Below are 11,792 nucleotides of genomic sequence, written 5' to 3'. Positions count from 1 at the left end.
TTCGAGACAAACCTGGCCAATATAGTGAAACCCTATCTCTTCTAAAAATACAAAAATTAGCCAGGCATGGTGGCATATGCCCGTAGTCCCAGCTACTCAGGAGGCTGAGGCAGGAGAATCACTTGAATCTGGGAGGTGAAGGTTGCAGTAAGCTGTGATCACGCCACTGCACTCCAGCCTGGGCAACAGAGTGAGACTTCATCTCAAAAAAAAAAAAAAAAATCAAAATAATGCATATATACAGAAAATAAGCTAGAGGATAAAGTGAGGGAAAAATACATTTAAGACCACAGCAAAATAAAGATAAAAAATTTTTGGAAAAACTTAAGTGTTTACATTTTATATAAGGGAAGTTTTAGAACACTGCTGAATGTCTCAAAAGAAGAACTGAACAAATTAAAAGATGTCCCTTCTTATTGAACAGAAAAAATCAACACTAGAAGGATGTCAATTTCCATCAAGTTTTTAATAATGTAAGACAATATTAAAAAATAACTAACATGCCTTTGTTTTTGCGTTTTTGTGATGACGGTTTCTTATTTTGTTGTTTGTGTATTTTTGTTTGTGCAATGAAACTAGAAAGCTAATTTTGAAGTTCATAAAAAAACTAAACCAGCAAGGCTAGGCAGAAAAATCTCTTAAAAAGAAAAGCAATAAAGTAAAGAGCCTCTTTGCTGACAGATATTAAAACATATTACAGATGCTCCTCAACTTACAATAGGGTTATGTCCTGATAAATCCATCAAAAGTCAAAGATATCATTAGTATAAAATGTGTTTAATACCTCAATAAGCCCATTGTAAAATAAAAGAAATCATAAGTTGAACCATATTTAAGTCAGGAAACATCTGCATATAGCTTCTATATTTAAAGCATCTTGATATTGGTGCATGAAGAGACAGACCAATGATACGTGTAGAAAGTCAAGAAATAATTAGCCAGGTGTGGTTGTGCATGCCTGTTATCCCAGCTACTTGGAAGACTGAGGCAGGAGAATCACTTGAAACTAGGTGGTGGAGTTTGCAGTGAACCAAGATCATGCCACTGCACTCCAGCCTGGGCAACAGAGTGAGACTCCATCAAAAAGAAGAAAGAAGAAAGAAAGAAAGAAAAGAAAGAAAGAAAGAAGGAAGGAAGGAAGGAAGGAAGGAAAGAGAGAGAAGGAAGGAAGGAGAGAGAGAGAGGAAGGAAGGAAGGAAGGGAAAGAGAGAGAGAGAGAGAGAAAAGAAAGAAAGAAAGAAAGAAAGAAAGAAAGAAAAAGAAAGAAAGAAAGAAAGAAAGAAAGAAAGAGAAAGAAAGAAAGAGAAAGAAAGAAAGAGGGAGGGAGGGGAGAAAGCCAGATATATTAGGATGTTTACTATGTACATTTCAAATCTGTAGGGAAAAGATGAGATTGCAATAAAGGTTCTGGTATCCTTGGCTGGCTGCCTGAAAAGAAGAATGCTGGATACATACTTCATACCTTTGTTAGGAAAAAGGGGCTAAATAGATTAAAGATTTAAAGGCAAATATTAAAATGTAACCATGAATGAATCAGGAGTAAAGATAGGAGAATTATTTTATTCCCTTGGACTAGGAAAGGTCTTTCTATGACTCTAATCTGGAAGCCATAAAAGTAGTGATAGATGAATGCAAATACATAAAATTGTAGTCTTCTGCTGTGGGGAAAATCATAAGCAAAGTCAAAAAGAAAAAAAAATTGCAACTCATATCCAGATAGTACTAATCTCTCAGACATAAAAGAAGTTCCTAGAATCAATGAGAAAAAGACAAAACAAAACAAAAATGGAATAAAAAAGAAAAATTGTCAAGAGTATGAATAAATAGTTCATTGAATGGAAATATTAATGGTGTTTAAACGTATGAAAAGATGATAAACATTCATTGTCTCATTTTTTGCATTTTTAACAGATTTATTGGATATAATTCACATATCACACAACTCGGACATTTAAAGAATACAATTAAATGTTTTTAGCTTATTCACAGATATGTACCATCATCACCAAAGTTGATTTCCGAATATTCTCATCATCTTGAAAAGCAATCTTAAATGTTTTAGCTCTTACTCCCTATTCCCTTCTACTCACTGACTCTCCTTCTCAGTCCTAAGCAACCTCTTATCTACTTCTGACTCTAAATTTGGCCATTCTGAATTTTCCTATGAATGGAATCATATCATATGTGATGTGACCATATAATGTTTTGTCTTTTATGACAGGCTTCTTTCATTTTGCATAGTGTTTTCAAGGTTCATTCATGTTTAAGCATGTAATCAATACTTCATTTTTGTCGAATAATATTTCATTAGCTGCATATATCACAATTTGTTTATTCATTTGTCCATTCACAGACATTAAGTTGTTTCCACCTTTTGGCTATTGTATACAATGACACTATAAACATTTGTGTTTATATGTTTTTATTTCTCTTGATTATGTACTTATAAATAGAATATTAGATCATATGAGAACTCTGTTTATCATTTGAGAAATTGCCATCCTATTGTCCAAAGTGGCTGCACAATTTCACATTCCCATACGCAGTATATGAGGATTCTAGTTTCTCCACATCTGTGCCAATACTTGTTATTATCTACCTTTCTATTCTAGCCAGCCTAGTGGATATGAAGTGGTATCTCATTATAGTTTTGATTTGCATTTCCCTGAATACTAAAGTTGTCAGGCATCTTTTCTTTTTTTGTTTGTGAATTATTTCGCCTTTATTTATCTCAGTATACTGTGATACAGATATTTCATATATAACAAGGTTAAGTGACACGTGCATGTAAAACGGAGGCAGAAGCAAGGCTAAAGCAACATCTAGCTCAGCCATCAACTCACTATCCCTGAGGGGTTAAGGTGGGGGCATCACACGACATTCATCAGCTCTCCCAGACAGATGCATTTGATTCATCTTTTCAAAGACCCGGATGGCTGCCATCCCTGCCCAGTAGCTGCAGGAGTGGCTGGTGAAAATTTCTACCAGTTGCTTCCCATTAGCCTTGTCTACCTCCTTCTGGGGGACCGTCTGTAGCTCCTTTCCCAGGGAGATTGTTCTGATCAGAGACTTGAACTTGCTCAACTCATCCTGGCTGAGCTGCTCCAGAAGAGCCTGCAGGTTGAAGTCCAGCTGTGCAGAAGATACCATCTTGTCCTATGTGGGAGCTCTCCCAATGCCTGGCCCTATGCTCTGGTTCTCACATCTTTTCATATACTAATGAGTATATATTTTTATATCTTTTTAGGAGAAATATCAGTTCAGATTTTTGCTCATTATAAAATTGCGTTATTGTCTTTTTATTGCTGAGCTGTAAGTGTTCTTTATATAGTCTAGGGACAGTTCCTTCATTAGATATGCGATATGCCAATCTTTGCTCCCATTCTGTGAGTTGTCTTACCAGTTTAATGATGGTGTCCTTTAAGGTACAAATGTTTTTCATTTTGATGAAATCAAATTTGTCTATTTTTTTCTTGTTGTTTATTCTTTTGATGTCATGTCTAAGAATCTTTTGCCAAGTCTCAGGTCATAAAGGTGTACCCCTATCATTTATTATAAGACTATTACAGCTTTAACTCTTAAATTTGGGTATTTGATATATTTTGAGTTAATTTTTGTATGTGGCATGAAATAGAGATCCAACTTTATTCTTTTGCATGTAGAAATCTACTTGCCTAAGCACCACTTATTGAAAAGTCTATTCTTACCCCATTGTATGGTCTTGAAACCCTTGTTGAAAGTCAGTTGACCACAGATGTACGGGCTTATTTTTGGACTCTCAGTTCTGTTTTATTGAGCGTTGTGTCTATCCTTATGCCAGTACCACACTATCTTAATTATCATTAAGATACTAAGTCATGAAATAAGGAAAGGTGAATTTTCATTGTTTGCTCTTAGTTTTCAAGATCTTCTTGGCTGTACTGGGTCTATGTGATACTACTTGAATTTTCTAACTAGTTTGCCCATTTCTACACAAAGTAAGCTGAGATTCTGACAAGGATTGTATTGAATCTGTAGATCAGTTTGGGGAGTAGTGCCATCTTAACAATGTAAATTAAGCCTTCCAATCTATAAACATGAGATGCTTTCCACTTATTTAGATCTTTAATTCCTCTCAATAATGTCTTGTAATTTTAAATGTTCCAATCTATAAACATGAGATGCTTTCCACTTATTTAGCTCTTTAATTTCTCTCAATAATGTCTTGTAATTTTCAGAGTATAAGTTTTACTTCTTTGTTAAAATTTATTTCTAGGTATTTTATTCTTTTTGATATGATTCTAAAAGGAATTGTTTTAATTTCAGTTTTGGATTGTTCATTACAAGTGTGTAGAAGTAAAACTGATTTTTATATATGATCTTGTATCCTGAAACCTGGATGAACTCATTTAATAGTTCTAACAGGTTTCGAGTGAATTTTTTAGGATTTTCTATATACAAGGTTATGTTATCTGCTAATACAGATAGTTTCACTTCCATTCCAATCCAGTTGCCTTTCTTGTCTTGTCTAGTTGCTAGGGCTAGCACCACTAATGTAATGTTGTATGGTCATGCTAAGAGCAGACAGCATTGAGATGGTCCTGATTTTAGGACAAAAGCATTCATTTTTCCATTAAATATAATTTTGCCTATGAGTTTTCATAGATGACTTTTATCAGATTGAGGAAGTGCCCTTCTATTTTCCAGTTGGGAGTGTTTTTATCATGAAAGGAAGTTGGGTTTTGTCCAATGCTTTTTCTGTGTTTATTGAGATAATCATGTAATTTTTGTTTTTATTCTATTGATAGGATGAATTATATTAATTGATTTTCATATGTTCAAACTAACCTTGCCATCCTGGGATAAATCCCACTTGGTCATTGTGCAGAATTCTTTTTATAGGTCACTGTATTCAATTTGCTTGTATTTTTTGGAGTGCATGTTTCAGGTTGAGTATAAATTTGTATGAACCCTAGAGAAGGCAGTCCTGAAAAATATAAACTACAAGAGCATTTGCTCTTTGACCTGGCTTTTCCACCTCTAGTATTTGTCTTACAGGTATGTCTGCCTGCATAGCATTATTTGTAAGAACAAAATACTCACTTAATGTCCTCAATAGATTCTTGGAAACTGCAACTTTGAATGAAATGATGGACAACAAAAACAATTTTATCATAGGCTAACTCATACAAGCAGGAGTTAAATTCCTATGGCACGCTGGTCACAAAAACATCACCGAAGTTCTAAATAAAAAACAAAACACTTCTAATATTAAACATAGAAATAAATGTGAACTCTACATACATTTTTAAAAGATTAATAAAAACAAGTAAGATAATTTTTTATCCACTTATTCCAATTCAGGGTTGTGAGTGGCCTGAGGTTATGTGGCAGCTCAGGGTGCCAGGTGGAAACCAATCTTGAACAGGACGCCATCCTATCACAGGGTGCACTCACCCAGACTGCGAGCATTTAGACACACCAATTAACCTGACGTCTTAGGGATGTGGGAAGAAAGCAGAGTACAGAGAAAATCCATGCAGACATGGGTAGAACATGCTAACATGCAAATGCCATACAGACAGTGGCCCCTGTTTGGAATATTTTTTATCCTCATCAATGTTATACAAAATGATGTTGAAAAAAATGTTATTTGAGGATCTGTTGTATTTAGGAAGAGGCTAAATACAGGAAGAAGAGTGGCTTACATAGTGATACATGAAAAGGTCCATGATATATTCAGTTTTAAAAAAAAGCACATGCTGGCCGGGCGTGGTGGCTCACGCCTGTAATCCCAGCACTTTGGGAGGCCGAGGCAGGCAGATCACCTGAGGTCAGGAGTTTGAGATCAGCCTGACCAACATGGAGAAACCCCATCTCTACTAAAAATACAAAATTAACCGGGCATGGTGGCGCATGCCTGTAATCCCAGCTAATAGGGAGGCTGAGGCAGGAGTATCGCTTGAACCCGGGAGACAGAGGTTGTGGTAAGCCAAGATCGCACCATTGCACTCCAGCCTGGGCAACAAGAGCAAAACTCCATCTCGAGAAAAAACAAACAAACAAAAAACAACAAAAAACAAACAAGGCACATGTAACTCCCGTGAGAGAAATGGGAGGTGGGACACAAATTATATTTGTTTGAATTTTCATAAGGAAACTCTGGAAAGATATTTTAAAAATCAGTAAAAGTAGAAATTAGTACAGAACATGGTAGACACAGATGGGAATGAAAGGGAGGTGTTCACCATGCTTCTTTGATAGTTATACATTTTGAACCACACAAATGTATTACTTGCATTAAATAATTCATATTTCAAAAAGAATCAAAACATAGAATTTTTACTAAGATAAAGTCATTGGGCAGGAAGTGGCTCTTGGTATCATCAAGTTCAAACTTTTTTTGGTGGGCGACCAAGTCTTACTCTGTCGCCCAGGCTAGAATGCAGTGGCACGATCTCAGCTCACTGCAAACTCCACCTCCCAGATTCAACCGATTCTCCTGCCTCGGCCTCCCAAGTAGCTGGGATTAACAGGCACCTGCCACCACACCTGGATAATTTTTTGTATTTTTAGTAGAGACGGGGTTTAACCATGTTGATCAGGCTGGTCTCAAACTCCTGACCTCATGTGATCCACCCATCTCAGCCTCCCAAAGTCCTGGGATTACAGGCATGAGCCACCACACCTGGCCAAGTTCCAATCTTTGAATTGAATCCTTGAATTGATAAACAAAGGTCAAGCTAGGAAAAAGGATTTACCTCAGGATACATGGCAAGTTCTTGGCAGAACTGGGATAAAGATTCACATGTTCCAATTCAAAATCAGGTCTCTGCCCACTTCTGCCTATCTGCTTTTCATGTTAGGAAATCCTGAATTTGGCTTTTACTGTGTATTATGGGAAGGGAGCATCATGCTTAAAACTAATACACTCAGAGTCCTTTCTTCCCAGTGGTGCCCTGGGTCACCTGGAATATGTGTCCTACTTGGTAGCAGCCTCCACATTATCCTAATGAAGACATGGCAGTTCTACATGCCAGAAACCCTTTATTAAAAATTCACAAAAGTAGGCCACAAATGTTCACATTCTGCAATGTTTTCTTCTTGCAACCACTTTAATGTTTTTCTCTCTTCTGTGAGTATTTCTTTAGAAATACTCCCTATGCATCTGTCCACCTTGATGGTACCACGAGCACTATAATCTGATTTATATTGTCAGTAACTCTGCAAAAATAGCCTACTGCTCTAGAGATAATGGGGATGGTGTCTAAGTTACTGATTACTAAATCAGAGATAACTATAGAGAACAAGACTTCATTCAGGCAAGTTAAAGCACTTTCCACATATGTTTCTTAATATATTGGCCATAGATCCTTCCCAAAATGTATTAAATGGGCATAATCTTTTATGCCTAGTCTCTCTTTGTGAATCTCCCCTTCCACCCATTCTCCATCACCAAGTTTCAAAAATTACTTGCTGACTCCACCAGCTATTGTATTGGGCATGTGATTCAGATGTGACCAAAGAGAGTATTCTAGCCCCCTAATCAAAGTGTTTGGATCAGAGATAGGCACACAACTCAGGCTGGGACAATGAAAATGCATGGAACTTTGCTGGCACTATCAGGAAAAGCCTCACTTTCTGTGCGGTTTACTAAACTGAATGAGTACAAGTCTAGAGCTTCCAGTAGTCAACTCTGCTCCCACACCCAAAAAGACCAAATGAAAATCAACGGAAATCAAAGTCCAGGAGAAAGGCTGTCAAAGACCATGGTTAAGCCCCTGCAACTAGTTATACCTAAAATGTCATCCCTTGGTTCCCAGTCCTAAGAAAAAAAAAATAGTAGTGTTCTCTTTTTGGTGGCTATTTAGGTTAGATTTGAGTTATTATTAATTATGAGATGTTGGTATATTTTCTTAGCTATAATGCTCTCCCAATTATATAGGGTATTTTTTATTCTATCCAATATAATATTCTTGAAAATTGAAAGTTTATTTTATGTATTTATGTATTTATTTATTTATTTTGAGACGGAGTCTTGCTCTGTCGCCCAGGCTGGATTGCAGTGGCGCCATCTCGGCTCACTGCAAGCTCTGCCTCCCGGGTTCACGCCATTCTCCTGCCTCAGCCTCCCGAGTAGCTGGGACTACAGGCGCCCGCCACCATGCCAGGCTAATGTTTTGTATTTTTAGTAGAGACGGAGTTTCACCATGTTAGCTAGGATCGTCTCCATCTCCTGACCTCCTGACCTGCCTGCCTCAGCCTGAGAGTTTATATTAAGTAAGCAGATGTTTAGCATGGTGTGTTCCCTACTTTAATCCTAAATTCTCTGAAGCACTTAGAAGTTTTTCAATAGATGAATAGTATTCTACAGGGAAAAAAAAAGTGAGCACTGGAAATAACAATGCTTATAATCCTTCCTACAAGTTATAAAGCACTGTCATAATGCTACCTTCACCCTCTTACCCCCATAACAAGCTTTTCAGGTGGACAGTGTGTTATAATTGCATTTTGAAAATGAACAAAGCAAAGTTTCAAAAGCCATAATTTATCCAAAATCACAGAGCTGAGGAAAGCAGGAATTGAATACAATCATCTCAAATTGTTTTGTGTGTTTCCATTATGCCACATTGACTCAGATAAGGACAAACAAAATGTGACTGTTAAACTGAAGCATTTAATCTAAATTGTAACCTTTCATTTTCACTTGGGTCTATGAAATCATATAGATTTCCCCTTTTACATTAATCTTTCTGTTCCACTTTCCCTCTACCAGTCCTGTCCAGAAAAATCTGCACTCACATTATACAGAGATACTGATTTTGCCCACTAATTTAAAAAACATAATTTTCAAAAAGTATTATTTGTAAAGAGTACAAGAGAAAACCTTTTTGTTCATAAAAAATAAGTAAACAATCCTTACAGAGTGGCTTGAGGCTGCTTAAGATAATTTCATTTGACTAAAAAAAAACTGCAGTGTTGATATATTTGTAAGCCCTGGGAAATTATGCAAGACTATGCTGGATAAAGATGAAGAAAGTTATAAGCAAGAATAAGGCAGAGCCTTGTACTGGAGAGGAAAGGGGGGATAGCATAGTGGGTAGGGGGATATAGTATATTTCTCAGGATTTAGAATTAAAAACCACAGAATTTTTTTTATTTATAGAAAAAAAATCTGCTTTGCTCATAACATATCTGAGCTGGGAGTCAGGGTTGGAAGATGTGCAACCAAGAGCAACATTCAGGGACTGCTCATGCAGACCACACTGTTTCTGCCAGTGGAGACACGTACTGAAGCTGCACTGCGTCCTGGATGCCAACATTTCTAACATCTCTGTCCCCCAAAGCCATATTCTTCAGCCATCAGGCTTGCCTGATCTAGCTCCCATGAGGGTGATTAGTTCCTCACATTCTCTCTTGTGAATCAAAGTTTTCTAAGGATGTTTCTGGTTGGGAATATCCAGGTCACATGCCTCTCTCCCTGCTCCAAAAAATGCTGGGAGGACAAATTTCTGGAACTGCATTGAGAGTAGGGACACAATAAAATTGAGGGAAATCTTCAAACATAGAAAAGATGTTAAAAACTTCTGACATTGTCTAAGCTTACACATGTCTACCAGATACATTAGAGGAAGTACAAAGGAGTATGAAGGTTTTTATTAGGAATATTACTTTTTTAAATAGGGAAGAGTCTTCTGCTGGAAGAAGCAGCAGAGAGAGTTGGAGACAATGGCTTTTGAGACAATTTTAAGCAGACATCAGGCAGAAAAGGCATACTCCAAGCTCCCCATTATTCTAATCCTTCACAGTAGGCTCACACTTCCCTTAGCTCTCTACTTCATGAGTAGCCCAGATGAACTGTTATAATTATGCAGTAAATATGATTTTAGAAGCTTTCAAGTCAGTTTTACAGAAAAAAAGTAATAGTAAAATATTAAATTGTCCTACCATGGCCTCAAACATTAAACTCACAGACATCAATCTCTCAACTGAATCCAATTATACTGAAATCATTTCAAATATACAGAACAAAACTTCAAAAATGTAAGATGAACATCTAAAAATGATGAGGCAAGTGATGCCTGTTCAAATTCAACCTCTTGAAGAAATTCCCCCAGAGTGCTGGATAATTATAACCCTGAGCTGGCACAAAGCTGGTTCTAAAGGAAATCTTTTATTCCTGCTTTAAACGTATGACAAGCATAGCATCCTTCTACCGAATGAGGATCATGTTCCCTAATGAGAATGTCCACCAAGGAGATAATGACACCATGCCATAGGACACAATCCCTGGGCAGCACTCACATATTCCAGCCTATGCCTTCACAAGGAAATAACAAATGTCCAGGGGACTGTTCACCCAGCCACCTCCCAGTGTATATTGAACTTTTTCTATTTTCATTTAAGAGAGACAATAGGAAAATAGTCTTTACTCCTGCTTTCTAGATGTCAAATCTCATCTATACAATTATTTTATTATTTTATAAATTTATTCCATTAAAAATACTACCAGCTATTATTATTTACAGTGGAATACTATGTAGGTTATGACTATGTCTGTAGAGAGATGCATGATACTAAATACATTTAATATGATATCAGTTATATTTCTGAATGCATGAAAAAAGAATCTGGAAGGATATGCCAAATTTTAACAATGGCGAGATTTAGGTGTTCAGATTTTCTTTTGATTTTGGTTTTTAATTTTTACTTTCTGTTCATTTATACCTTTCTCAATGTTTTAAATAAGCTATAAAGCATATATATATACAAAGCATTTATAATCAGAAAAGTAATAATGAAGACTTATTAGGCTGTCAAAGTCACAATTACTGGAGTGCAGTGTAACATTTGTGATAACTTATCATATCTTGAATATAAAAAATCCAAAGAAAAGCATTTTCTAAATAATAATTATTAAATTAACCACTTGGGATGTTGAACTTTCTAAACTGAACTCCTTCCTTACTGAAAAAGAAATAGCAGGAAAAATAAGTACTAGTTAACTTCATCTCAATTACTCAAATCAACATCATGAACATCTGCTATAGATATCCGGGGGCCTAACATTGTTTACTTCAACACGTAATGACTTTAGACTGCTTTATTTTTTAATAAAGTAGTATTTTGAGCTCTTTCATATACATATTGTCTGTTCATTTGTATTATTGAGGTTGTGTAGCTTTGATCATCATTCTCTAATGCCGGCAATGCCTTCTCTTGCGTTCACTCTCTCCTTATTGGTAGAAAAGTGAGTGGAAAGGGCATATATTTCGGCATCACGAAGGCTACATTTGAATTCAGATGTATGCAGGTATTAATGTTCAGCATCTTAACCTCACTTAGAATCTCAGTTTCCTTATCTGTAAAGTGGGTATGAAGATAATAATAGTATCCAATATGGTTGTAAAACAAAATATGGTAGTTAAATTAGTTTGGACATGTGAAAAGCAGTTTTCAGATTGTAAAGCAATACACAAATAATTTTAATCTTTGCAATTCTAAAGTTCTTCCTTTTGATCAGCTATGGCTTTAAGAACCAGATAAATATATTAAGTGGTATAATTAAGAGCAAAAATAAAATACAGTAAATGAGCTTTAAATATTGTCAGGGGTCTGAATGGAACCAAAAACGGGAAGTTTCATCTAATCAAAGACATGTATTTCTCCACGGCTTTAACATTCCTAAAACTGGAACATGTTGAGATGATGTCACCAAGATGGCAGAGCGTAAGGTAACCCACTCATATGCCTCCACAGCAACAAGAATTCTGTACCTATTTACAGTCAAAACTCTCTCTTCAGGAGCCTCA

The 11,792-nt window shown here is 36.3% G+C and overlaps 1 protein-coding gene across 1 annotated transcript; it reads right to left on the bottom strand.

Annotated features, from left to right (window-relative positions):
* Nucleotides 1–2,856: 2,856 nt before the first annotated feature.
* PYDC2 (pyrin domain containing 2) lies at nucleotides 2,857–3,150 on the bottom strand. Its single transcript, XM_054479930.1, has one exon. It carries the CDS (start codon nucleotides 3,148–3,150, stop codon nucleotides 2,857–2,859), a length of 294 nt encoding a protein of 97 aa, XP_054335905.1.
* Between the last annotated feature and the right edge of the window lie 8,642 nt (nucleotides 3,151–11,792).

This window comes from Pongo pygmaeus, chromosome 2, assembly GCF_028885625.2.
Source record: "Pongo pygmaeus isolate AG05252 chromosome 2, NHGRI_mPonPyg2-v2.0_pri, whole genome shotgun sequence".
Taxonomy (NCBI): domain Eukaryota; kingdom Metazoa; phylum Chordata; class Mammalia; order Primates; family Hominidae; genus Pongo; species Pongo pygmaeus.
This window is presented reverse-complemented; position numbering and strand designations above follow the sequence as displayed.

What these genes read in the sequence shown, in the direction of transcription:
- PYDC2 (XM_054479930.1), bottom strand. Translation starts at nt 3,150, where the DNA reads ATGGTATCTTCTGCACAGCTGGACTTCAACCTGCAGGCTCTTCTGGAG.